The sequence below is a fragment of the Aulonocara sp. 'chitande type north' Nkhata Bay genome, linkage group LG11 (assembly GCF_057382095.1).
Source record: "Aulonocara sp. 'chitande type north' Nkhata Bay isolate Kocher_YH1m ecotype deep benthic linkage group LG11, A_spYH_male_GT1.1, whole genome shotgun sequence".
Lineage (NCBI taxonomy): Eukaryota > Metazoa > Chordata > Actinopteri > Cichliformes > Cichlidae > Aulonocara > Aulonocara sp. 'chitande type north' Nkhata Bay.
In genome coordinates this window covers 38,841,815-38,866,852 of record NC_141354.1, presented here as the reverse complement: position 1 = coordinate 38,866,852, position 25,038 = coordinate 38,841,815, and the positions used below count along the sequence as shown (strand labels likewise).

General features: G+C 44.7%; 2 protein-coding genes across 2 annotated transcripts; one reads left to right on the top strand and one right to left on the bottom strand.

Moving 5' to 3' along the window:
* Positions 1-192: 192 nt before the first annotated feature.
* LOC147319827 (sialic acid-binding Ig-like lectin 15) lies at positions 193-7,738 on the bottom strand. The gene is made up of 3 exons (XM_086312595.1): positions 7,572-7,738; positions 6,445-6,834; positions 193-6,229 (listed from the first exon to the last, which is right to left on the bottom strand). Exons 1-3 carry the CDS (start codon positions 7,624-7,626, stop codon positions 5,805-5,807), a joined length of 870 nt encoding a protein of 289 aa, XP_086168721.1. The 5' UTR covers positions 7,627-7,738; the 3' UTR covers positions 193-5,804.
* A 6,345-nt stretch (positions 7,739-14,083) lies between these two features.
* On the top strand, positions 14,084-24,614 carry LOC147319826 (sialic acid-binding Ig-like lectin 15). Its single transcript, XM_086312609.1, has 8 exons — positions 14,084-14,129; positions 14,673-15,044; positions 19,033-19,428; positions 19,527-19,622; positions 22,283-22,375; positions 23,564-23,644; positions 24,105-24,144; positions 24,235-24,614. The coding sequence occupies exons 1-7, from the start codon at positions 14,084-14,086 to the stop codon at positions 24,137-24,139; spliced, it is 1,119 nt and encodes a 372-aa protein (XP_086168735.1). The 3' UTR covers positions 24,140-24,144; positions 24,235-24,614.
* Positions 24,615-25,038: the final 424 nt, after the last annotated feature.

Below are 25,038 nucleotides of genomic sequence, written 5' to 3'. Positions count from 1 at the left end.
TTGTCAGGCTAACAATTTAAAGACTTCAGTAACTTTACTGTTAAATAGATTTAATGTCCAACAACAACATTAATGAGCAAATTTCAACAAATATTAAGTTTGCAGATGATGTGCATCTTTATTCATCAGTTGTTTCAGACTTTATTTCCTCAAGTTTCCTGTAAAAACCTGAAATCATTTGGTAATTAAAGGCAAGGCAAGGCAAGTTTATTTGTATAGCACAATTCAACAACAAGGTGATTCAAAGTGCTTTACAGAGACATTAGAAACAAGAACAAATAAAAAGCATGATTTAAAATTGAATAAAACAAGCAAATAAACTAACTAACTAATTAACAAACAAACAAACAACAGTATATAAAATCAAAACAGATAAAATCAGAACAGTAGATAAAATCAGTAGTTAAAATGTAAGTTTTGAAATTTAAGCTTAAAGTGTGGATTTGGTGCTTTATTCAAATGCAGCTGAGAACAGGTGAGTCTTCAACCTGGATTTAAATAAACTGAGTGTTTCAGCTGATCTGAGGCTTTCTGGGAGTTTGTTCCAGATATAAGGAGCATAAAAGCTGAATGCAGCTTCTCCGTGTCTGGTTCTGACTCTGGGAACTGATAAAAGACCGGATCCAGATGACCTGAGGGATCTGGAAGGTTCATACTGGGTCAGGAGGTCATTGATGTATTTTGGTCCTAAACCATTCAGAGCTTTATAGGCCAGCATCAGAACTTTAAAGTCTATCCTCTGACGGACAGGCAGCCAGTGTAAAGACCTCAGAGCTGGACTGATGTGGTCCACTTTTTTGGTCTTAGTGAGGACTCGAGCAGCAGAGTTCTGAATGAGCTGTAGTTGTCTGACTGATTTTTTTAGGTAGACCTGTAAAGATGCTGTTACAGTAATCAAGCCTACTAAAGATGAATGCATGGACTAGTTTTTCCAGGTCCTGTTGAGACATCAGATCTTTTATCCTTGATATATTCTTGAGGTGATAGTAAGCTGACTTTGTTATTGTCTTAATGTGTTTTTCTAAGTTTAGGTCTGCATCCATCACTACACCCAAATTTCTCGCCTGGTTTGTGGTTTTTAGATGTATAGATTGAAGTTCTCTGGTGACCTGTAATCGTTTTTCTTTGGCGCCAAAGACTATTACCTCAGTTTAGTTTTTGTTTAGCTGGAGAAAATTGTGGCACAACCAGTCATTGATTTCCTCAATGCATTTACCAAGAGCCTGTACAGGGCCTCGGGCTCCTGGTGACATTGTGATATATATTTGTGTGTCATCTGCATAGCTGTGGTAGTTTATTTTGTTGTTGTTTATAATCTGTGCCAGTGGGAGCATGTAGATGTTAAACAGAAGGGGTCCCAAGATGGAACCTTGGGGAACTCCACATGTGATACTTGTCTGCTCAGATGTGAAGTTACCTATTGATACAAAGTATTTCCTGTTTTCTACGTATGTTTTGAACCAGTTTAGTACAGTTCCTGAAAGACCTGCCCAGTTCTCCAGTCGTTTGAGTAATATGTTGTGGTCAACTGTATCAAATGCTGCACTGAGATCCAGTAAAACTAGGACTGACATTTTTCCACTGTCTGTATTCAGACATATGTCATTAAACACTTTGGTCAGAGCGGTTTCAGTGCTGTGGTTCTGTCTAAAACCTGACTGGAAGGCATCGTAGCAGTTATTCTGTTTTAAGAAGTAACTGAGCTGTTGAGAAACTGCTTTTTCAATGATCTTACTTAAAAATGGGAGATTTGAGATCGGCCTGTAGTTGTTCATTTGTGTCTTGTCAAGATTGTCCTTTTTCAGTATAGGTTTGATTACAGCAGTTTTTAGTGGTTCTGGAAACACACCTGATAATAAAGAAAAGTTGACGATCTGTAACAGGTCTGACTCTAAACTCTTTGAGACCTTTTTGAAAAAACTTGTTGGCAGGACATCTAAACAGCAGGAGGAGGAGTTCAGTTTACCTAAGATGTCCTCCAGGTCTTTGCTGTTAATAGGTTGAAACTGTTTCATGGTGTTTAAACAGTTTTTCGGTGGACACAGTACATATCCTGGATCTGCTGTTGATGTACCAACTGCTTGTCTAATTTTTTGGATTTTTTCTGTGAAGAATTTGGCAAAGTCATTGCAGGCCATGGTCGAATGAAGTTCAGCTGCCACTGGCACAGGAGGGTTTGTTAGCCTGTCAACTGTAGAAAATAAGACCCGAGCATTATGGCTGTTTTTAGTGATGATGTCAGAGAAGTAGGACCTCCTTGCATTCCTCAGTTGTAAATTATAATTGTGAAGTTTCTCTTTATAAATGTCATAATGAACCTGGAGGTTTGTTTTTCTCCATCTGCGCTCAGCTTTCCTACACTCTTTTTTCATTTTTCACCAGTGTGGAGTTTCTCCATGGAGACTTTTTCCTTCCAGAGATAACCTTCACCTTAATGGGAGCAATAGTGTCCATTACATTTAACATGTTAGCATTGAAGCTATTGACGAGCTCATTGACTGACCCTCTGGGCAGGTCAGGTGTTAATGGGAAGACCTGGTTAAAAATTGCACTACTGTGTTCAGTTATACACCGTTTTGTGATCACTGCTGTTGATATATTTGTGTGGGCTGAGATTTTACTTTCAAAGAAAACACAGTAATGATCAGACAGGCCCACATCAGACACAGTGACCTTTGAAATGCTCAGGCCTTTGGAGATCAGTAGGTCAAGAGTGTGTCCTCTATTATGTGTGGCCTCTGTTACATGCTGAGTCAGCCCAAAGTTGCCCAGAGTGTTACTCAGGTCTTTAGTCCCTTTGTCCTGAGGGTTGTCCACATGGATGTTAAAATCCCCAGCAATAATTACACAGTCGAAATCAACACAGATCACAGACAGCAGTTCACTGAGGTCATTAAAAAAGTCTGTGCAGTATTTGGGAGGCCTGTAAACATTAAGAAACACAACTTTGGATGGGGCCTTCAGCTGTAAAGCCACATATTCAAAAGACTGAAAACTTCCAGGAGATAGCTGCTTACATTGAAATGATTCATTAAATAAGACAGCAACCCCTCCTCCTCTCCTGCTCACCCTGACCTCACTGATAAAACTGTAGTTAGGAGGGGTCGTCTCGATGAGAACAGCTCCACTGTTACTTTGGTCCAACCAAGTTTCAGTTAAAAACATAAAATCAAGGCTGTGCTCAGTGATTAAATCATTAATTAAAAATGTTTTCCCAGCTAGAGATCTAATGTTTAATAAAGCCAACTTAAGTGTTTTAGAGGTATTACTTGTCCCCTTGTGTTTGGGAGCAGTCTGTGGCACACAAGGTATGTTTACTATGTTTAAAGATCTTTTAGAGTGCAGCTCTCTGTGTTTTGACCAGGCCACATGTCTCCTGTCACCTAAAAGTACAGAAATTTTAAAACCTTCTAGTAAACAGGGTCCCAGCTTCTCCTGGGAAAAGTCACCACTGCCATAATCCTCACAGCCCGGACCCTCCACACATCACGCATCAGACTGCGGAGACAGGGCATGAAGAGGAACTAAGGGGGGCGAGGCTGGGCAATGTGACTTCGATTGCTCTGTTGAGGGTGGGGCTCGATGGCGAACCTTTGGCCGCTCTGGTGGGGGGTTTATGGGGGACAAAAAGGGATTGGGACGGGGGGTAGATCTGAGCCCAGCATTGACCCGCTCCATCATCTCCTCAGTGAATTTCAGGTGTGGGGAGGAGGGAGAAAGGGAGGGGGAGGAGGGTGATGGCCTGTCAGGGGTTTGGGGGACTGGGGAAGGTCGTGGTCCCTGGTCCTGGTCGTTGGTGTTGTTGAGAGAGTTGGAGGCAAATAGGGACCCCTCTTCTTGCCTTAGATGTCTCTCCTTTCTGAGGCTCTTCCCAGGTGGGGGCAAATGGAGCTCCTCCTCAAGGTTTCTGCTGGGCTTTGTCTGTTCTTGGAGTACTGTTTGTTCCTCTTTATGAGATAACTCCTCGTTTATCTCAGCCTTGGCTCCAAGCACAGATGGATGACGTATGGAATAAAACAAGTTGGAGGTGAACAGTTTCACCCCTGACTTGTTAAAATTAAATCCATTTGCTTTAAACAGATGCCTGCGTTCCCAAAAAATATTAAAGTTGTCGATAAAGTGCACTGAGTGGTCAGCACATGCTGATATAAGCCATTTATTCAGTGTAAACAACCTGCTGAATCTCTCGTCTCCTCCTCTGACCGGCGGTACAGGTCCACTGATGAATACAGCTGCATTCAGAGAGTTTACAGTATTTAATAATCCAGTAAAGTCCCGTTTCAGAACCTCCGACTGTTGTTTGGACACATCGTTTGACCCTGTATGCAGAACAATGTTTGTCACAGTTGGATATTCATCTGCAATTTGAAGAATTCTCTCCTTCAGGTTGTTGACCATATCGTTAGGAAAGCAGAGGACTTTAGTGTTCTTACCGCACATCCTTTGTACATCCTTTACGGCAGAGTCACCCACAATCAGAGTTTCAGGCCTAGCCTTTAGCTTTCCCTGTGGCCTTTCACTTTTCAACAGATTTTCAGACCTTATTTCGCTGCTTTTAGATGGATGGTTGTCTGATATAGATCCAGGGTCCTTTGATAGTGGAGCAAATCTGTTCTGCAGTTTCACATTCAGTTGTTTTGAAGGTTTGTTGTTAACCTTCCTATTCACGGTTGTCCAGTCCTGTTTCCTCTCGTATACAGGGGTAGAAGAGCTTCTCTGTCTCGTAGGAAGTGAAGGCCAGTCGGTTTCAGAGATTTCAGCTCGCTGTGCCCTGCCTGTGATACGTCCTCCCCCTTCCAGGAGACATGATTTATGTCTTGGTTTTGCACCAAGACAGTCTAAGGGGGGATTATCACTTGAGGATTTATAATAATGCACAGAGTCTACTTTCTTGGTCATGTTATCTGTGCTCCTTAGCTGTGTACTAGCTTGCTCATCGCCATTGTTTTGAATCAAAGGCAAGGTTGTTTCATTTCCACACAGTCCATTTACCTCCACGTTTACTTCTAAGCGATGAATTTTTGTCTCCAGTACTGCAATCTTCTGCAGGAGGCTGTGGTAGTCATCTGTGGAGAGGGAAGGCATCTTGTTGCTAGTTAGCCTAGCGGTTAGCACCTTTCCAGGCTATTGAGGCTGCTCGGTGCCCAGACGCTGTAATCAGGCTTCAGCTGTGTCTAGGCCACAGACACACGGAGCGCTGAGGATAAGGTAACTATAAAAATGTTGCTGTTTCTGTTAAGAACACTTTAGTCCTAATGATCTACAAGTGTCCAGAAGTTATCGCAGGTAAGCTCACACGGAAAAAAGGGACAAAATCAGCATAAAAATCAATAAAAATCAATATAAGAAGCAAAGCATTCAAGAGCAAAGAGATGAAGCGTCCACGTCCAAAGCAAAAACAAAGCAAACAATTCTCATTCTACTTAATTCTAGTGGGTTTTATTGCTTAAATAAAGAAACTTTCAGTAAATGCACATCAAATGTGGCTAATGATGAGCAAATAAATCTCTCAGCCGCCACTTTTTTAGGCACACCCATTTTTGCTCCATGGCACAGATCTGTAAGGCGCTTATGATCCGTGATGATGTGAAGCTGAGGACTCCTCAGCGTCATGTTCACCCAATCAGCTCGAAGCAGGAATCATACACAGATCTTTTTACGTTTATGACCTCAGCAGCGAGGCATGCATTTGTCTCATCAGCATGAAGACATGTTTATGTTTACTGTTTGATCAGCTTCTAGATCATACTGTTCTAACTCAATGATTACATATATTTTTACCATGATTATATGACTGGCATCAGTCATTTCCTCCAGCAGCTGAGCCCCTGCAGAGCTCCGCCCTGCACCATCCACACCCCCATCCCCACCAGCAGGAGGACTTTTGCCCCCAGAGACACTGACAGGAGGAGCAGGAGAGGAGGTGAAGCCCCGGCCAGAGAGAGAGGGGGCTGGGGGGGCAGGACATACAGGGTGGCCTGCTCTTTACCCAGTGGGTTGGAGGCGCTGCAGGTGTACTGTTGGCCTGGCTCCACGTCTCTCAGCTGGCTGACGGTGTGGTAGTGGCCGGTGGAGCCCTGAGCCAGCGGCCTGAGCAGAGAGCCCTCCAGCAGGTCGTCCGGGCCGAGCCACTGGACGTCCGGCAGCGGGGAGCCCTGGACCCGACACAGCGCTCTGTACCCGGACTGCTCAGTGCCCTCCACCGACAGGCCCAGGATCTTTGGAGGAGCTGGAGGAGGAGGAAGAGGAGTCAGATGCTGTGGAAGCCTTCATGCATCTTAATCCTACTAGATTAAAGGTTCTAGCTGCGAGCTAACTGTTGTAATAGAAAATCCACCCTTAAAATCAGCTGACTGTGTTTCACAAAGCTTCAGTACACCAAGCTGAAGAACAAGTGCTGGACTGTTTCTGGGTCAGCTGTGGGCAGAGTGATTTGGGCGGTACCTTCCACTCTCAGTCTGGTCCCCATCTTGTCCTCGAAGCTGATGTGTTCTCGTCCTTGAACCTCCACTCGGCAGTAGTAGCGTCCATTATCCTGCAGGATGGTGTTACTGATGCGCAGCGACAGGTCGTGCTCCCGCGGGTTTCCCTCCAGCCGATAGCGCTGGTCCTGCTTCGGCCCCGGCTCACAGGTGGGGGCTCCGGACCGGCTGGTGCAGCGGTACAGGACGGTGGCTCCCTGCCCGTGGCCCAGACGCCACACGACCTGCAGGGAGGAATGCTGGGAGTGCTGCGGATGGCCGAAGGTGCACGGCAGCACCACCGGGTAGCCCTCGATGCCTCGTACCTCTGGCTGAACCTTCACAAACCAGCCGTCTTCTGCAGAGCTGAGGGCTGATGGGAAAAAACAGTAGTTCAAGTAAAAATCTGTTATAAGTAGCAGAATGTTGCTGTTGTTGCTGGACAACCACAGAAGAAGCTTAAACTTCATTGTTTGCTGACATCACCTGAGAGGCTAAGTGCAGCTGTTATGCAGCCACCTACCACTAGCTGGTGCTGTAGCTGCAGCAGGGTATCAGTGCTCAGTGAGCTGTTGGAGTCCCTGAACTCTGTAATGCTGTTAGCAAAATGACCAACAGCACAATGATTCATGGCGACTGGCTATGAGTGTGCAGAGTCGTGACCACGCCCACTCACCGTCTGGAAACAAGGATACAAAAGCTCCCTGCAGCTTTTCCTTAAACCTGAACCACTGAATCATTGTGCTTTACCTCCTTTGTCACAATAATCTAACATCATTATTTTACTTAAGACCTGAAAACAAAAACCGTCAGATGACTCACAGACCTGTAATCAGACCTCTTAGAACCGGAGCAGTTGCCCCCTGGTGGTCATTACAAATACAAGTTTGGGTTTGTGAAGCACTGATGTGATTCAGAGACACAACAGACGCACAAATGGCAAATAAAGCACACTTATTATACATTTGGCTCATTTTTAAGCTTCTCATCACTTTTCTAAAGTTCTGCCGTTTCTCTGAAAGAATCTGTGAGGATGCTTCTGTCTGTATTAAAGCACAGAAATGACATCACATCCTGGCACATTAAGACAACGTGCGTAAATCAGCTCACCTCGTGTGACGGACAGCAGCAGGGTCAGAGTGCTGCAGAGCAGCCGGGCGTCCATGATCCGACCAGATAAGACAAAGAAACAGGACGGCTGTGTGAGTGCGTGCGTGTGTGTGTGTGTGTGTGTGTGAGTGTGTGTGTGTGTGAGTGTGTGTGAGTCTGTGTCTGTGTGAGTGTGTGTGAGTCAGTCCCTCCCAGGACGTCGCTCATGATTTTCCGTTTCTCTATTTATACCCCGTCAAGCTTCCATGTGATCTGAACTTTGCTGTGTTTGCACGACTGAAACCGTGAAGAGGAACTCTGAGGTCTGAGCTGCAGAAATAAAATCAGCTCAACACGTTTGGATGAAAGTATTCACACCGTGTACTCGTGAACAAGTACAATAGTGTAGAAATACTCCAAGAAATACACGAGTAACATACTGAACGTGCGCATGTCATCCCTGCACTCTGCAGTCTCACAATGTTGTATTATTTTATGTTTCTTTCCTTTCTTAGTGAAATTTTAGATTATTTTAACTACTGTTTTATTTTTAATATTTTATGTACTGAACTGGATCCTGTGTTCTGTCCTCAGGATTCTACATCCTGATTGTAAGTAAAGATAAAACAATTAATAGTAAAATATTACAGTTTGTATTTTAGATCAAATCGATAAAGAGAACGTGCTGAAAAGCTGACGAGCGGACGGGTGAGGTCAACAGTCGGCAGGTTAGAAGCATCGTTTGTTTGAAATTAAAGTCCTCAAATGTTGACTGATTACATTTCTGCCACCTGGGGGCAGTGTGCTCCCCCTGCATGCGGGGCCTCCCTGCTGCTGCGGAGTCAGGGCGGTCTGCCTCCCCCCACCGCAGGAAAAAGGGTAACACCACCTGGGTCTGGGTGCAGTTCCCCCCTCCAGGGGCAAGGGTACCTAGACCCGGTTCGTAGAGTACGCTTGGGGAGTGTGATCGTGTGTACAGCGTCTCTTTATGTCTGTCTCCACGTTGGTTGAGTGTGGAGTAAGTGCATATGAGAGCATGAGGGTGGGAATGGATGTTTGTATCTGTGTGTGCCTGTATGTCTGTGTCTATATGTCAGGTTGGGCGTCAGGCGCCACCTCTCTGGGGACATCTCAGGCCCTCCAAGGTTTGGAGGCCTATCTCCACCCACCACCACTTCCCCTGCCAGTGGCGGACTCCCTCAGACATCGGTGTGTTGGTGGTTCTTTGTGTCTGGGGGTGGGCGTCCAGGTACACACCGGCTCACTCCTTGGCGGCCGCTTATCGGGGCCTGGAGCCTGGGGCTCGCTCGGGCCACTTCGGAGGTGGGGTGCCCCCGGCCTCTCGGCCTGGGGCTCGGTCACTCAGGCGCGGCTGGCTGCCGGCGGAGCTCACGGGCGCGTCACTGCAACCCCCCCTGGCTTCTGCTCCGCGGCTGCTGAGTGAGCCCTCATCTGGGACTCTCCTCAGCTCTTTCTGGGACAGTGGCGCAGCTGCCCCTCTGTTGGTCTTCCTTGGTCTCTTGTGTTCTGGGGGCCTCTGGATGTCTGGAGTTTTGATCTCCTCCATACCTGCTTCATGCCCTGGAGGACGGGGCTGTGGCCCCCCCACACCCTCTAGCAGATCATTACATGAAGGAACCTTTTAAAAACAAGCGCGTCCATGCTCACAGGTGTACACACGGGTGATCACACACACCCTTTATGGCTCCTACCTCAAAGCACACTGTGTTCTGTTGATCTTATGTGCTGCACAATAATGTTTAATATTTCGTATTTACTGTCATATTCCCATATATCATTGTGATGTTGTTTATTCTATTACTCTTGTTCTCTTCTGCTTGTTTTCTTTTTTCTTTCTCAGCAGGTGATCCAGGTGATCGATAGATGGATTTTTTTGTCTGCTTATTCTGTTGATTTTTGTTTTTTGCCCTTTATCCCCGTCCCTCTTCCCCGCTGTTTTTCTTTCCCTCTTCCTTTCTCCTTTTTCTTTTCCCCAGTCAAGTCTGTCCCGTATCTAGCAAGTGAAAATAAAAAATAAATAAAATAAACAATAAAAGGTGAATCAAATAGACCATTACGGCTGGGATGGTCCATTTAGTAAAGTAAATCCGTTGGGCATCTTTCTTTGCCTTTAGACAATAATTCTGATGCAAAAGAACCAAACGGGACAGGCAAAAACAAACAAAAAAAAGTATATTTAACCACAAATTTCCGATAAGAAAATTTAAAGTTAAGTTTTGCTCTGTGTTTATTCTGCTTTTGTGATGCAAAGCTACGCTACTGCAGTCCCAGAGCTTGAAACGAGCAAAAGTCCAGAGTTTGAATATAAAATGAAAATGATTTCCAGACTTGGAAGTAGCTAAATCCCATGAAGCTGCTGTTCGTGCGTATATGTGTACTAACAGAATGTCTCTCTGCATGCACGTAAATGTTCCTGTGCACATCAGCACGCATCATAAAACAAACACAACAAACAAAAAAACCTGATAAATGGAAGCATGTGACTCAGACTGTGATGCTGTTTTCTTTATATGAACTGAAACTGTTCATGTGCCTCATGCAAGCTTTCACTTCATGATTCCATAATGTTGCTCCACAGTTGGAAACACGTCTTCATTTTAAAACAGTCCCATTAATGTCCCAGTCTGACCCTCACGTTTCCACGTTGACCTGGAAATAATGAAAATGTGGAGGATTCAGAAATATTCAAAGGTATTTTAAACTGCAGCCGAGCAGATCGGGATCACTCGAGTCCAAACACAGTGAGTGCTCCATCAGCACATCAACATGTGGAGCTAAATTCAATCTGTAAAGACACATAAAATATAAGTAAAAATAAAAGGTGTAAAATTGACAATGACAATAAATACTTAAATACAAATACAACACTTAGTTTAGAGGTGACGGTTTTCTCAGAACTTCCTGTTTTACTCTCCGTGTGCAGTCAGTCTGAGGATGAGGCCCGCTACATGCATCACAGCCCTCGTATCTTATCAGTGTTATTCAGAGATGGGCGCGTTACTGTAATCTGATTACTTTTTTCAAGTAATGAGTAAAGTAAGGGATTACTATTGCAAAAACAGTAATTAGATTACCGTTACTTTCCCGTAGGAACGCTGCGTTACTGCGTTACTAAAACCGTGATTTTTTTGCGAGAATGTCTCATGACAGTGACGTAAGCGAGTGTGACGTTCGTGACAACAGCTGTGTGCAGATCAACAATGGATCATATATCGAGTGCAGAGAGAGTATGAGCGTGCAGCGTTTAAAGCGTGGAAGTACTGACCTTACTTTGAGTTTGATTCCATAAAAAGTGACAAAAACATTAGTGTCCGCTGTGCGTGGGAAGAAAACTTCTTTTTACAGCGAAAAAACCCCTAAACTTCCAACAAGCACCGAGTAGCTACGACGTAATGGGAAACTCACAGAGAAACTCGCGGATTCTTCCACTGACCGCGGCACACCTGCACCAGGGTAAACCTCCGCCTACCCCACTCCTGCTTTACAGGTGAAAATAGAGCAACAGGACCGCTGAGTCTGTGACTTTATTTATTTTCTGCTGCGTTTTACTTGCATCTATTTGAAAGACTGAGTGTAAACACAAAAAATATTTTATTTTATGAGCTGGAATGTGCAGAAAATAGGTTTAAATGTTAAACTAATTTCTTCCAGTCAGAGAATGTTGCAGATAATTAAATCTTTGCTTGATGCATAAAGTTAAAAGATTAAAACTAATAAAACAAGTTTTAAAAAGAGACTTTTCCATCTGATTACATTTTGTATGATGGATTATGCAGAAAAAGTAGAATTGGGCTGAAAGATCTATCGCTTTATCACCTATTCAGGGTGTAAATCGTGTTTTTAAAAAGTAACTAAGTAACTAAGTAATTAATTACTTTTGAAAATAAGTAATCAGTAAAGTAATGGGATTACTTTTTTGGGGAAGTAATCGGTAATTAGTTACTGATTACTTTTTTCAAGTAACTTGACCAACACTGGTGTTATTCAGTTTAAACCAAATGTTTGCAGATGTGGGGCAGCATGGTGTGGGGCCACAGTGGGCCCAGGCCTGGGCCACAGTGGGGTAACAAATAATACCATAAAACAGACTCACAGCTGCAAAAGTCAAACTCTGCACAGGCAACTGTGCTACACATAAGTACCAGCTATGTTACAGCGGCTGAATGAAGAGAGCTGTCCAAGAGCAGCTTCTTGAGGTCTGCACCAGCCTGATGCTCAGCTACGTTTCTTAATGACTGTTTTAAAGGCCTGTGCTGCAGGTTTGGGAGGCGCACACAAGCTTCAGTTCATGGTCGGCTTATCAGCGTTTTTGAAATGATGCCATGCTTTTATTTTCCAGTTGAATTAAAAGCGCCTCATATACAGTACGGCGACGTCCTTCTCTCAGCCTTATATCACATATGAGACGTAAAACATGTGCTGCTTTCACCTTCTTACTGTCTCCTGTGTGGTGTTTCCTTGTTATTACATCGTAGCAGACATGCAGGTGTGGGTGACCTGTGGGGCTGTGTGGGCGGGGCCACATGTGTCTGAAGCGGGTCTCCTCACAGAAACGCCATTGAAGGCTGTGAAGTAAACAAAGTTTGAGTATTTAGAAACCTTAAATATGTTTGATATTGTTCATTATTTAAATGTCAGAAATCAAACTGAAGCAGGTTTGAGTCAGAGACCCGAGCATCAGCACTGTCATGATCCTGGATCATTTCGACCCAGCGTTTTGTGTTTATTCTAATTTTGCTGTTAGTTCTCAGGGTTTGGTTCTTGTGTTTAGTGCTCAAGTGTTTTATCAGCCCTTCCTGTGTCTCCCTCTGTGCTCTGTTCATGTCCCCGAGTCATGTAGTAAAACAGTCTGTGTGTTTCCTGTTTTACTTTGTAGGTTGTGTCGTCTCGTTCCTGTGTGCCATGTCCTGATTACCTGGTGTGTGTATTTATGGTGTGTGTCTGCCTGTGCTCCTCGTCGCGTCGTCTGTGTTTCTCTGCATTAGTTGGTATCTCTCCGTGTTTCTCTGTTCCATCTCGTGTTTCAGGTTTATTCGTTTTTCCTAGTTTAGGTTCGTGTCTTCGTGCAGTCCTCGACACCCTCATTTCTCTGCAGTGTTGGTCAAGTTACTTGAAAAAAGTAATCAGTAACTAATTACTGATTACTTCCCCAAAAACGTAATCCCGTTACTTTACTGATTACTTATTTTCAAAAGTAATTAATTACTTAGTTACTTAGTTACTTTTTAAAAACACGATGTACAACCTGAAGAGGTGATAAATAGATCTTTCAGCCCAATTCTACTTTTTCTGCATAATCCATCATACAAAATGTAATCAAATGGAAAAGTCTCTTTTTAAAACTTGTTTTATTAGTTTTAATCTTTTAACTTTATGCATCAAGCAAAGATTTAATTATCTGCAACATTCTCTGACTGGAAGAAATTAGTTTAACATTTAAACCTATTTTCTGCACATTCCAGCTCATAAAATAAAATATTTTTTGTGTTTACACTCAGTCTTTCAAATAGATGCAAGTAAAACACAGCAGAAAATAAATAAAGTCAAAGACTCAGCGGACCTGTTGCTCTATTTTCACCTGTAAAGCAGGAGTGGGGCAGGCGGAGGTTTACACTGGTGCAGGTGTGCCGCAGTCAGTGGAAGAATCCGCGAGTTTCTCTGTGAGTTTCCCATTACGTCGTAGCTACTCGGTGCTTGTTGGAAGTTTAGGGGTTTTTTCGCTGTAAAAAGAAGTTTTCTTCCCACGCACAGCGGACACTAATGTTTTTGTCACTTTTTATGGAATCAAACTCAAAGTAAGGTCAGTACTTCCACGCTTTAAACGCTGCACGCTCATACTCTCTCTGCACTCCATATATGATCCATTGTTGATCTGCACACAGCTGTTGTCACGAACGTCGCACTCGCTTACGTCACTGTCGTGAGACATTCTCGCAAAAAAATCACGGTTTTAGTAACGCAGTAACGCAGCGTTCCTACGGGAAAGTAACGGTAATCTAATTACCGATTTTGCAATAGTAATCCCTTACTTTACTCGTTACTTGAAAAAAGTAATCGGATTACAGTAACGCATTACAAGTAACGCGTTAAACAGAGATGGGCAGTAACGCGTTACTTGTAATGCGTTACTGCCCATCTCTGTTTCTCTGTATATTTCACACGTTGTAAATAAAACGCTCACCTGCATCTAGCAGTTTCCTGCATCTTGGGTCCTCATTTAACTCCACCACACGACTGCTGCCCCAGCTGTGACAAGCACACTGTGAAAAGCAGCTTCGTCACAGAGACAGGCTTTGATGAAGACCACCAGACTCCAGCAAACGTCCTGATTGACAAACATGAAAACACAAAGAAAACAGGCAGTAAAATGTGTGAAACCCTGAGGTGGCCCTGGGCTCGCTCACATATTTATTCTTCTCTTTAACTAACAGGAAATGATCAATTTAGAAATGACACATTTGACACTTCCTGAATTTGTTGTTTGACGGCTTCATTTCTTTGTCAGTCTGAGGATGTGGCCGCAGCGTTTCTCCCTCATTCTGAGTGCGATCGTCTCAGGTAAGAACTTTGAATCTGGGTTCAAGCAGGATGGCACCAGAGAGGATCATAAGACTCACAGTAGAGATATCCTGACTTTAGATCTGGATTTTCCTTTAAGTCATTCATTCAGACACACAGGACATAAGAATTTAATGAGGAACGGCTTTGTATTTCCGTCACTGAAAGTCACGGCGGTCGGTGGTGAACACCACAGCACAGAGGTTAGACAGAGGCAGGAAAGTGCAAAGTTCACCACAGAGTGATGCAAGCAGAACCGCAGCACGCTCCACAACCAGCAGGAAAATCACTGAGACACTCCAGAGCTCTTTCAAACCAGGCCACAGATGGATAAACGTGTCCTCGTTGGACCAGGAGCGTCTCTGAAGGCCGAGGGGCTCCTGGTCCAGACGCAGCAGGCTGGAGGATGTTCTGCAGGTCTTATAGAACCTGCTGCTGGTGTCTCAGAGCATCTTCAGAGGTCTGCTAGAGTCCCAGTGTCGCTGGTTGGAGCTGTGCAGTGAGTTCAAACATGAAAATAACCATCCAGCTGTGTTCTGTCAGGTTCTGTCTCAGCTGGATGGAAGCTGACCGTCTCTCCAGGGGTCAGAGTCTCCAGAGGGGAAGATGCTGTCCTCGGCTGCTTCTTCACCCCCACACGGGATTATTCAGGAATGATCAAGGTCACATGGAAGTTCATAGCATCAAACACTCCTCCGTTCTTGGAGTGTCCAGTAAAAAATGATTCCATGCATGGAGCCAATCCCTGTGCATTTTCCGATTTAAAACATTCCCTGAAAGGAGACCCTCGATGGGGGGATGGGTCGCTCCTCATCAGGGATGTACAGCTGACTGATAACGGCACGTACTTCTGCAGAGTGGAGCTCAACAGGTGGAAGAAATTTAAGGAAGCAAAGACAGAGCTTTATGTTGGAGGTAAGGTCGAGTTCAGCTTTTACTGAAAGTTATCAAAGTTGTATGAGTCACTTTCTTCTGTGGTGCAAAGACTGTAATGAAAGATAGCCACACAGCGACCTTCTGACTCTGCCGAGGTTTGAGTCACACTGGACTGTAAATTATTCAGCGGTGACCTGTAGCCGTCCATCCTGCAGGCTTCTCTGTGCAGCTGAAGATCCAACATCCAGAGATACAAGTTGTTCTGAAGATTGTTGTCAAAGCTGCGTCTGAAGCCAGACTCTGACTCAGGCTACGTCCACACTAGATTTGAAAACGGCGTCCAAACTATCGTTTTCAGTCGTTTTCACAGAGTTGTGCGTCCACATTGAAACGGCCGTAAACGCTCACGTCGCAGTCCTGTGCATGCGTGAAACGCAAGAAGATTCGACCTGCCTCATTTCTGTCTGCCGCTTATTTACTTTCCCGCTCTCTGAAACGTTGCAGCAAAATGTCGAGGAAAAGCAGCGAGTTTGTTAAATGGACTAACAATGAGGTGGAGTTGTTGCTGCGAGTAACACAAAAGTACAAAGTTGCAAAAGCGAGTGAGAATTAAAGAATTCGAAGAAAAGCTCTCTGGAGCGCGTGCAGGCTGATATTAATCTTTAACAGGGCTGTCAAACAAAGCAACTGCTGTATAACGCCCTCCACTATCTTTGTTTAATTCAATTCAATTTTATTTATATAGCGCCAAATCACAACAAAAGTCGCCTCAAGGCGCTTCATAGATACAGAGAAAAGCCCAACAATCATATGAGCCCCTATGAGCAGCACTTTGGCGACAGTGGGAAGGAAAAACTCCCTTTTAACAGGAAGAAACCTCCGGCAGAACCAGGCTCAGGGAGGGGCGGGGCCATCTGCTGTGGTTGGGGTGAGAGAAGGAAGACAGGATAAAGACATGCTGTGGAAGAGAGACAGAGGTTAATAACAGATATGATCCAATGCAGAGAGGTCTGTCAACACATAGTGAGTGAGAAAGGTGGCTGGAAAGGAAACACCCAGTGCATCATGGGAATCCCCCGGCAGCCTACGTCTATTGCAGCATAACTAAGGGAGGATTCAGGGTCACCTGGTCCAGCCCTAACTATATGCTTTAGCAAAAAGGAAAGTTTGAAGCCTAATCTTGAAAGTAGAGATAGTGTCTGTCTCCTGAATCCAAACTGGAAGCTGGTTCCACAGAAGAGGGGCCTGAAAACTGAAGGCTCTGCCTCCCATTCTACTTTTAAATACTCTAGGAACAACAAGTAGGCCTGCAGAGCGAGAGCGAAGTGCTCTAATAGGGTGATATGGTACTACAAGGTCATTAAGATAAGATGGGGCCTGATTATTTAAGACCTTGTATGTGAGGAGCAGGATTTTGAATTCTGGATTTAACAGGAAGCCAAAACAGGAGAAATCTGCTCTCTCTTTCTAGTCCCTGTCAGGACTCTTGCTGCAGCATTTTGGATTAAGATAAGATAAGATAAGATAAGATAAGATAACCTTTATTAGTCCCACACGTGGGAAATTTGTTTTGTCACAGCAGGAAGTGGACAGTGCAAAAGTTATGACGCAAAAATTAGAATACAATAAGAATAAATACAGTACACAGCTGTACAGAATAGAATAAAATAATATACTATATACAGTAGAATAAAATAGAATAAAAATATACAATAAGATAAAAATAGAATACGAATACAAATACTATATACAACTGAGTAAAAATACAACGATGCCAGAAAAGATTATTGCACTTAGTGTTATTGCACATGTGTGGATGTGTGTGTTTGTTCAGTTAAAGTCTTTGTTGTGGAGTCTGACAGCAGTGGGGAGGAAAGACCTGCGAAATCTCTCCGTCCCACACCGTGGGTGCCGCAGTCTCCCACTGAAGGAGCTGCTCAGTGCTGTCACAGTCTGCTGCATGGGGTGGGAGATGTTGTCCATCAGGGATGACAGCTTAGCCGCCATTCTCCTGTCACTCACCACCTCCACTGGGTCCAGAGGGCATCCTAGAACAGAGCTGGCCCTTCGGATCACCCTGTTCAGTCTCTTCCTGTCCCCAGCAGAGATGCTGCCGCCCCAGCAGACCACACCATAAAAGATAGCAGAAGCCACCACAGAGTCATAGAAGGTCTTCAGGAGTGGGCCCTCCACCCCAAACGACCTGAGTCTCCGCAGCAGGTACAACCTGCTCTGCCCTTTCCTGTAGAGGGCGTCTGAGTTATGAGTCCAGTCCAGTCTGTTGTTCAGATGAACACCAAGGTACCTGTAGCTGTCCACAGCCTCAATGTCCATACCCTGGATGTTCAGTGGTTGCAGTGGAGAATGCTTGTGCCTGCGGAAGTCTACCACCAGTTCCTTGGTTTTACTGGCGTTGATCTGGAGGTAGTTCAGCTGGCACCAGTCCACAAAGTCTTGAGTCAGTCCTCTGTACTCCTTGTCGTCCCCATCAGTGATGAGGCCGACTATTGCAGAGTCATCAGAGAACTTCTGCAGGAAGCACTGGGTGGAATTGTGGGAGAAGTCTGCAGTGTAGATGGTGAAGAGGAACGGAGCCAGAACCGTTCCCTGTGGGGCCCCCGTACTGCAGACGACCCTGTCCGACACACAGCCCTGAGTCCTCACATACTGTGGTCGGTCGGTGAGGTAGTCCAGGATCCAGGTAGTGAGGTGATGGTCCACTCCAGAGTTCTCCAGCTTGTCCTTCAGAACCGAGGGAAGAATAGTGTTGAAGGCACTGGAGAAATCAAAGAACATGATTCTCACAGTGCTTCCAGCGGTCTCCAGGTGAGCAAGGGAACGATGTAGGAGGTGAATGACGGCATCATCCGCTCCAATGCCAGGCTGGTAGGCAAACTGAAGTGGGTCCAGTGATGAGCTTGTTAGGCGCCGAAGCTGAGCCAGGACCAACCGCTCCAGGGTCTTCATCAGGTGGGATGTCAGAGCCACCGGCCTGTAGCTGTTGAGGTCCTTGGGGCGTGAAGGCTTTTCAGTGAGTTTTTTGGACTTCCTGATAATAATGAATTACAGTCGTCCAGCCTGGAAGTAATAAATGCATGAACTAGTTTTTCAGCGTCACTCTGAGACAGGATATTTCTAACTTTAGAGATGTTGCACAAATGGAAGAAAGCAGTCTTACATATTTGTTTAATATGTGCGTTGAAGGACATGTCCTGGTCAGAAATGACTCCAAGGTTCCTCACAGCGTTACTGGAGGCCAAGGTAATGCCATCCAGGGTAAGAATCTGGTTGGATATCATATTTCTAAGCTTTTCAGGGCCGAGTACAATAACCTCAGTTTGATCTGAATTAAGAAGCAGAAAGTTAGCGGCCATCCAGGTCTTTATGTCTTCAAGACATTCCTGCAGTTTAACTCATTGGTGTGTGTTATCTGGCTTCATGGACAGATAGAGCTGGGTGTCATCTGCATAGCAGTGTAAATGTATGCTATGTCTTCTAATGATGCTGCCTAAGGGAAGCTTGTATAATGTAAACAGAATTGGTCCTAGCACTGAACCCTGTGGAACTCCATAATTAACCTCAGTGTGTGAAGAGGACTCTCCATTTACATGCACAAACTGGAGTCTATTAGATAGATATGATACAAACCACTGCAGCACAGTACCTGTAATACCTACAGCATGTTCTAATAATTGGCCACATGACTGCATCACATGGCTAACATGCGTCATCATTTTCAAGTCTCCGTTTTCGCTGTCCACACTACGACGCGAAAGCACTGTTTTCAAAATGCTTCGTATTCCTTCGGGGAAAACGCGTCTCAGTGTGGACGGGAGGCCAAATGGAGAGAAAACGATGTTTCCAAACTAAAACGCATTCGTGTGGTCGTAGCCGCAGGCTCATGGCTGGAAGCCAATGAACAAACAGAGTGAATGGAGCAGAGAGCGTTTCATGCCAGGCTGGTTTAAGGTGTCACATGATGGAAAATCATTTTTAATCAGATCACTTTTCTGCTTCTTGTTCCCAGCTGAGCCTCACATCCTGAACCTCTCTGTGGTGGAGATGCCCTGTGGCTCAGACAGCGCCCCCCGGAGGCTGCAGTGTCAAGCTGAAGGTAACCCGCCGCCTAAGATTGCGTGGCTGTCAGCCTCCAGACGCATGTTAGAGAACAAGGGTGAGTCCTCACAGTCCAGCCCATACCATGTGACCAGCTGTGTGCCGTACCTGGAGGAGGAGGAGCTCACCTGCAGGGCGGAGGGTGCACTAAACCACACGGAGAAGACGTATCCAACCAGAGAGCCTCAGGATCAGAGTGAAGAGAGTGAAGAGAGTGAAGAGAGCGACTCTCTGAAGATCCCTCTGATCGTGTGTGCTGTCATCGCTCTCCTGATCCTGATCGCAGGAATCGTCTTTTACTGCCTGAGTGAGCTCCTGTTTCACTTTAGCACAGCTGCTGTGGTTCACATACTCCGGCTCATATTTCGGTTCTTTCCTCCTTTGTCACGTTTGTTCTGTCTGAAGGGCGCGATCATCCACAGCAGGTCTCACAGTCTGCAGCTCATGAAGAAGAATTTCAGGCATTTTATTCAGTGGCTGCGACGCCCGACTCCACTTCCTGTGAGTGTTTTTCATCCATCCTCTTCCACTTATCCTCGTCTTGATCGAGGGGCCGGAGCAGTCTGTCGCAGGTCTAACACAGGCTACATATTTACTAATTAAATTGTTTGACTCTTGATTTAATTTGATTCAATGTTTTTCATATATTTTTTTATTAGTATTCAATATTATTTTATTATTTATTTATTTTTATTTTTCAAAAACGTTTTGAGTCAGGTTTTGCTCACTTGCATTTTTATTTTGGAAATGTTTGATAGTTGTAGCTGGACGTCTGGAGCTCCTTTTAACTGCTCTGCACTGACTGACTGAAGTTCATTCATTGATTGGAACGAAACACAACTCATAAGCAGTGTTTGTATTATTAGAGAAGCAGCACAAATATTAAAATAAGTAAATGTTATTAAGTTATGACCATAACACCGCAGGCTGAAACCTTACATCACTTAGAAACATCATCAGCCAGTTTTTATGTCACGGCTGAGGCTGGGTGTTGTGGCGTGGACCCAAAATAAAGATCCTCTGGCGGCTTGGTGGGCACCGGATGGATCTTGGAGGATGCCTGGCATGCTGGACAAGTCCCGACAACGCGTTGACCTCAGAATGAGCAGTATCTGGCAAAGCGTTGACCTCTGGCTGGGACGTGGCAAGGCCAGATGGCAGAATGGAAACCATAACCTGTTGAGCAGGTAGTGGCGTGGCAGCTGCAGGCGTTGAGCTGAGGGCAGCGTGGGTAGCTACAGAACGTTGAAGAGGTGGTGGGGCTGTAGATGACGACGTGAAGCCGCGGTTGAGCCAGCGGCATGGCGGGATGCTGGACGGCTCTCCAGAGCCCCAGCTCAGTTACTCCCAGGGGTCCGAGTTTACTGAGGCCTCCAGCTCAGCCTCTCCGAGGCCCCGGGCAGAGATTTTATCCCCGGAGGAGCCGGTTCATCCACACAAAAAACATCTTTAACATGATCGTCCCTGAAAGCATGATTTATCAGTCCGTGGTTAGTTTCTGTCTCTTGGGTGGCTCGTTCTGTCCCACCATTAGCATTACCAACTGTACACAAGTCTATAACTTAACTCACATAAGGAGTCAACAGAAATGGTCATGGCTGGCTCAACAACACGAGTTGTTATGCAGTTGTTAAGCCGTCTTGTCAGAAATTCCAGTCGTATGAATTGCAACAAGAGTTCTGGACTAACATTACATCTACTAACCCGGGACAGAGAGTACAAGCCTTTCACAGGTAGATTTGAGACTGTACTTTCAGATGCAGATCCTGGAGATGTAGCGACGCACTGAGTAGATTCTGAGCCTTCAACATTGGGAAACAGTCTGGAATCAGGATGTTCTGTCATGGCTGAGCAGCCGGGGTGTTGTGGCGTGGACCCAAAAGCAGACACGGGAGAGAAAACGAAGTATAACAGAAAAGCGAGCTGTTTATTAAGGCTGATATCAAACAGAAAACAAGGCAAGGCGAGCTGGGAAAAAACTAAATGAAACTCTAAACTGGGATAAACTAAGTCCTCACAGTCCAGCCCGTACCATGTGACCAGCTGTGTGCCGAACCTGGAGGAGGAGGAGCTCACCTGCAGGGCGGAGGGTGCACTAAACCACACGGAGAGGACGTATCCAACCAGAGAGCCTCAGGATCAGAGCGAAGAGAGTGAAGAGAGTGAAGAGAGCTCCCACATGAATGAGAACAGGTGCATGCGAAAACTGAAAATGAACATGAACCGAAGCACGAAAGTAATCCTGAGACGTAAAGTACATGATACCAGACAAACAGACAACCTGACACTGAGCAGAGTAAGAAAGAGGACTTAAATTCACAGAAGGGTAATGATGGAAGTGGAAACACCTGAGAAGCACAGCTGACAAACATGACGCCACAGGGGAAGTAAAACTAAACACACTGAACATGAGCGGCAGAGCCTCAAAATAAAAAAACTAAGCAGGAAACATGGACATGGCAACACGAGCTCGACAACGTGGACACAGACATGAAACTCACGACAGACTGTGGAGACACGGAACAAGGAGGGACACACGGGAACAGATAAAGGAGACGAGCGCACAGGAATCACTAGATGTTAAACAAAGAGGACAAGACAGACGAACACAGAACAAAGGAAAAGACTCATAAACACAGAGATGAAACATAAGCTAACATTATCTCTGTATATAATAAACAATCAAAACACCAAAATAACTCAAAAAATGCTGGGACACAGACGCAGCCCCTGACAATGTATTAGAAAAATTATTCAGAAGTTTATAAAATCACAATCTCAAGGCCCAAATATTTAAAAAATTAACCGCCTGATGTCAAAACGCAGTAAAAGTCCAGTCAAATCGTGACTATATAAAATATCACAAACTTCAAACGAGTCACCGATTATTAAAGGTTTCATAGTTTTTTATCAGAACGCTCAAACAGAAATGCAAACTGGACGATGGATCGTCCGCGGAGGATGACTGAGGCCCAGTGTGAGATACAGAAGGATTATTTTGGACTATGAATTATGCAAAGCTGCTCTAGCACCGGTTTGTATTATTGGTACAATATTTTACCTTACAATATAAAACTCATTGAGCCATCCGTTGTTGTGATTTGGTGCTATATAAATAAACCTTCTGTCTTCTGTTCTGCTCTCTGTGTTTGTATCTGAAGTGGAAAATCATGGTCAGCGGGTCTCAGCCTGTCCAGCTGAACGAGAGCAGCAGATGGTTTACTCAGTGGTCACCGTGTACGAACCTGCCTCCTGTGAGTTCTGCCCGAGAAACAAAGCTGCCTTTTAATAATGTGGTTAATTACTTTATCAACGGTCTTCATTTTTGCACCTTTTCTTTTTTATGTTTATTATTCATTCTTTATTACATGATTATATTTGTTGTTTTGTCACATTAGTCTGAGGGAGCGTTTTACTAATATATTTACTTCAGTGAAAATATCAGTGACATACTAACGATGTTTCACTGACGTCGGGGCAGCATGAGTACGAGCATTTTTTTTTTTTGCCGATGCCCGTGATGCCCCCCCCACCACGATGCCGCCCCGGGCAACCGCCCGTGTCGCCCGTATCTAAAACCGCTACTGGCTCAGTGTGTTGAGCGGGCGACTACATACCATACAGCTGACAGCAGCCAGCCCAGGTCCCACTCTGGCCCACGCTTTCCTGTCCTTTATTCTCCGTGTCTATCAAATAAAGCTGAAAGAGGCCAAAACAACTATTTAAATGGATAATCTAGTCTGCATATGATCAGAAATTTAAAGGACTCAACGTCTGTCTTAGTATGAGCGACTGAGCCCATAAACTCATCACAGTTGGTGAGGCAAAGGGTCATTTTCCTGTAGTCTGCTTTAGGAATTTAAGTCTTTTTCCAAATACATGTATCGCCCCCTGGTGGCAATTAGAAAGAATCCATGTTTCAGACACTTTTCATACTCGGGAGCTACGTCCATCTTTTATGCTGTCAGAGAGATCGACTGAAGGGCTTCACCAAAGCCCAGTATGGGATAAAGGAGGATTATTTTCCACTGTGAATCATGCAAAGCTGCCCTGGCAGTAATTAGCAGGTATCAGTGGCTATCCACACAGTTAATGCATGCAGCCTGACATCAAGTTAGCTACCCTAAGCTAACACTCCACCTTCTCGCCCAAACATGGTCACTTCTGTTTCCAAAAACCAGCACGGTTAAAGCCGAAAGACTGATGCTGACGATTAAAACCAGTCAGAAACCAGTGGGTGATGTCACAGTGGAAACATCCATCTTTTATATACAGTCTGTGGTTTTCCTCCAGAAAAGGTTAAAAACAAACACAGTTTGCTCAGTGTTTGCTCATTTTCTACTTTAGCTCAAACTTTCTGTAATTGCTGCTGTTTGTCTTCAACAACTCATAACTTTTATATTTACCTGATTTTTTTTCTGTTCTCGTCTCTGCACCTGAAGTGGAAAATCATCACCGGCAGGTCTCAGCAGGAAGAGAAGAGGAGCTTCAGGAGGTTTATTCAGAGGCCATTTCTATATCCTGTGAGTCCAGGAAGTTATTATCTCTGCTGACCTTATTTGTCATTGACAGAAGCAGCTTCATTCACACAAGCTGCTCCCAGACTTATTGTGACTCCTGCAGAGTTCAGCTTTTACTTTGAAACAATACTTCAAAGTACTGTTTCGAATTTTCACTTAGTGCAGCTATTTTCAGATAAATCAGCTTCCTGCATGCAAACTACACGACAACAGCAACCTGCCAGTGACCGAAGCAATCTCAAGGAGGTTTTTGGTGAAAAAGCATAAATCTGTTTGCAACCGATTCTCACCCAGTGACAGCCGACAATCTCCAGCAACCAGATGCCAACTGGTCTCTAGACGCGTCAGATGGTTTAACCGTGTGGTTCAGATGAAACACAACCCGTGGTCATTCTGGTGTGTGGACGCTGTGTCAAACAGACCTGAGATCAGACTTTAACGGCTGAACTGTTCTTTGTTTCAGGCGACTTGTACTCTCCAATGAACATCCACGACTGAGCGAGGTATTAAAAACATCTCTGATTAACTTATAAACATATACTATGAATAAACAAAGAGCATCAAGTGTGATTCAGATGTGTGTTTATTTTCAGGAACAGCAGAAAAAGTCAGACTTGCCAAACAACCTGAATTTTGAAAGTCACACCTCGACGTTCGTCCAGACTTGGAAACATCACGAAGCTGTTCTGTTGCTCAGCAACGTGGAGCTTTTAATTCAGACATTGTCTCCAGCCTCCGTCATTGTCGCTCACGCTTCACCTGGTCCAGCTCCACCGCTCAAACTACCCAACACTCGCACGCCGCTCCTGTTCTTGCTCCCCATCGCCTGCTTTCAGCTAACCTACTGTTACTCGCCTCGCAGCTGATGCCTCGCAGCTGATGCCTCGCAGGTGAACCCTGTTAGATGTGGCAGATTCGTGTCTCCTCCCGGGATCGAGCGGGGGTCTTTCATTGTTAGACAAATGTGTAAAAACGTGAAACACTGAACATCAGGTTTCATGTTTTTTCGTTAATAAAGTTTTGTTCAAATAAGAATCACAAGAAGTTTGTTTTATTATTTTCCATCAGAGCTTTTAATGTTTGATGCTGAGTTTGTGCTCACCTCTTCGTTTCCTTTGTTTTTATTGTTCTTATTCTCACACACATCTTTATTATTCACACTATTTTCAATATCAACAGATCATCCTCGCGAGGTCACATGATCACAGCCTGCACTTCCGCTAATGTCCGCTAACAGCACAGGTGTGCCTGTGTGATGCTCACATGGCTGCAGGCTGATAACCATGTTAGAGCTGCTGATAACAAAGAGAAGATTAAAGTTGATATTACAGATCTGAGTCGTTCATTTTGTGTATTTTACTGTTTTTTCCTGCTTTAAATGTCCTTTAAAGCTCTGA

Bases quoted from the DNA above. Each gene is read 5' to 3' on its own strand.
- LOC147319826 (XM_086312609.1), top strand. From the start codon at position 14,084: ATGTGGCCGCAGCGTTTCTCCCTCATTCTGAGTGCGATCGTCTCAG. The intron at 19,429-19,526 runs GTGAGCTCCTGT...TTCTGTCTGAAG, and splicing joins AATCGTCTTTTACTGCCTGA to GGCGCGATCATCCACAGCAG. The intron at 19,623-22,282 runs GTGAGTGTTTTT...TTGTATCTGAAG, and splicing joins GACGCCCGACTCCACTTCCT to TGGAAAATCATGGTCAGCGG.
- LOC147319827 (XM_086312595.1), bottom strand. From the start codon at position 7,626: ATGGACGCCCGGCTGCTCTGCAGCACTCTGACCCTGCTGCTGTCCGTC. The intron at 6,835-7,571 runs GTGAGCTGATTT...TTTTCCCATCAG, and splicing joins GCTGCTGTCCGTCACACGAG to CCCTCAGCTCTGCAGAAGAC. The intron at 6,230-6,444 runs GTACCGCCCAAA...CTCCTCCTCCAG, and splicing joins GACCAGACTGAGAGTGGAAG to CTCCTCCAAAGATCCTGGGC.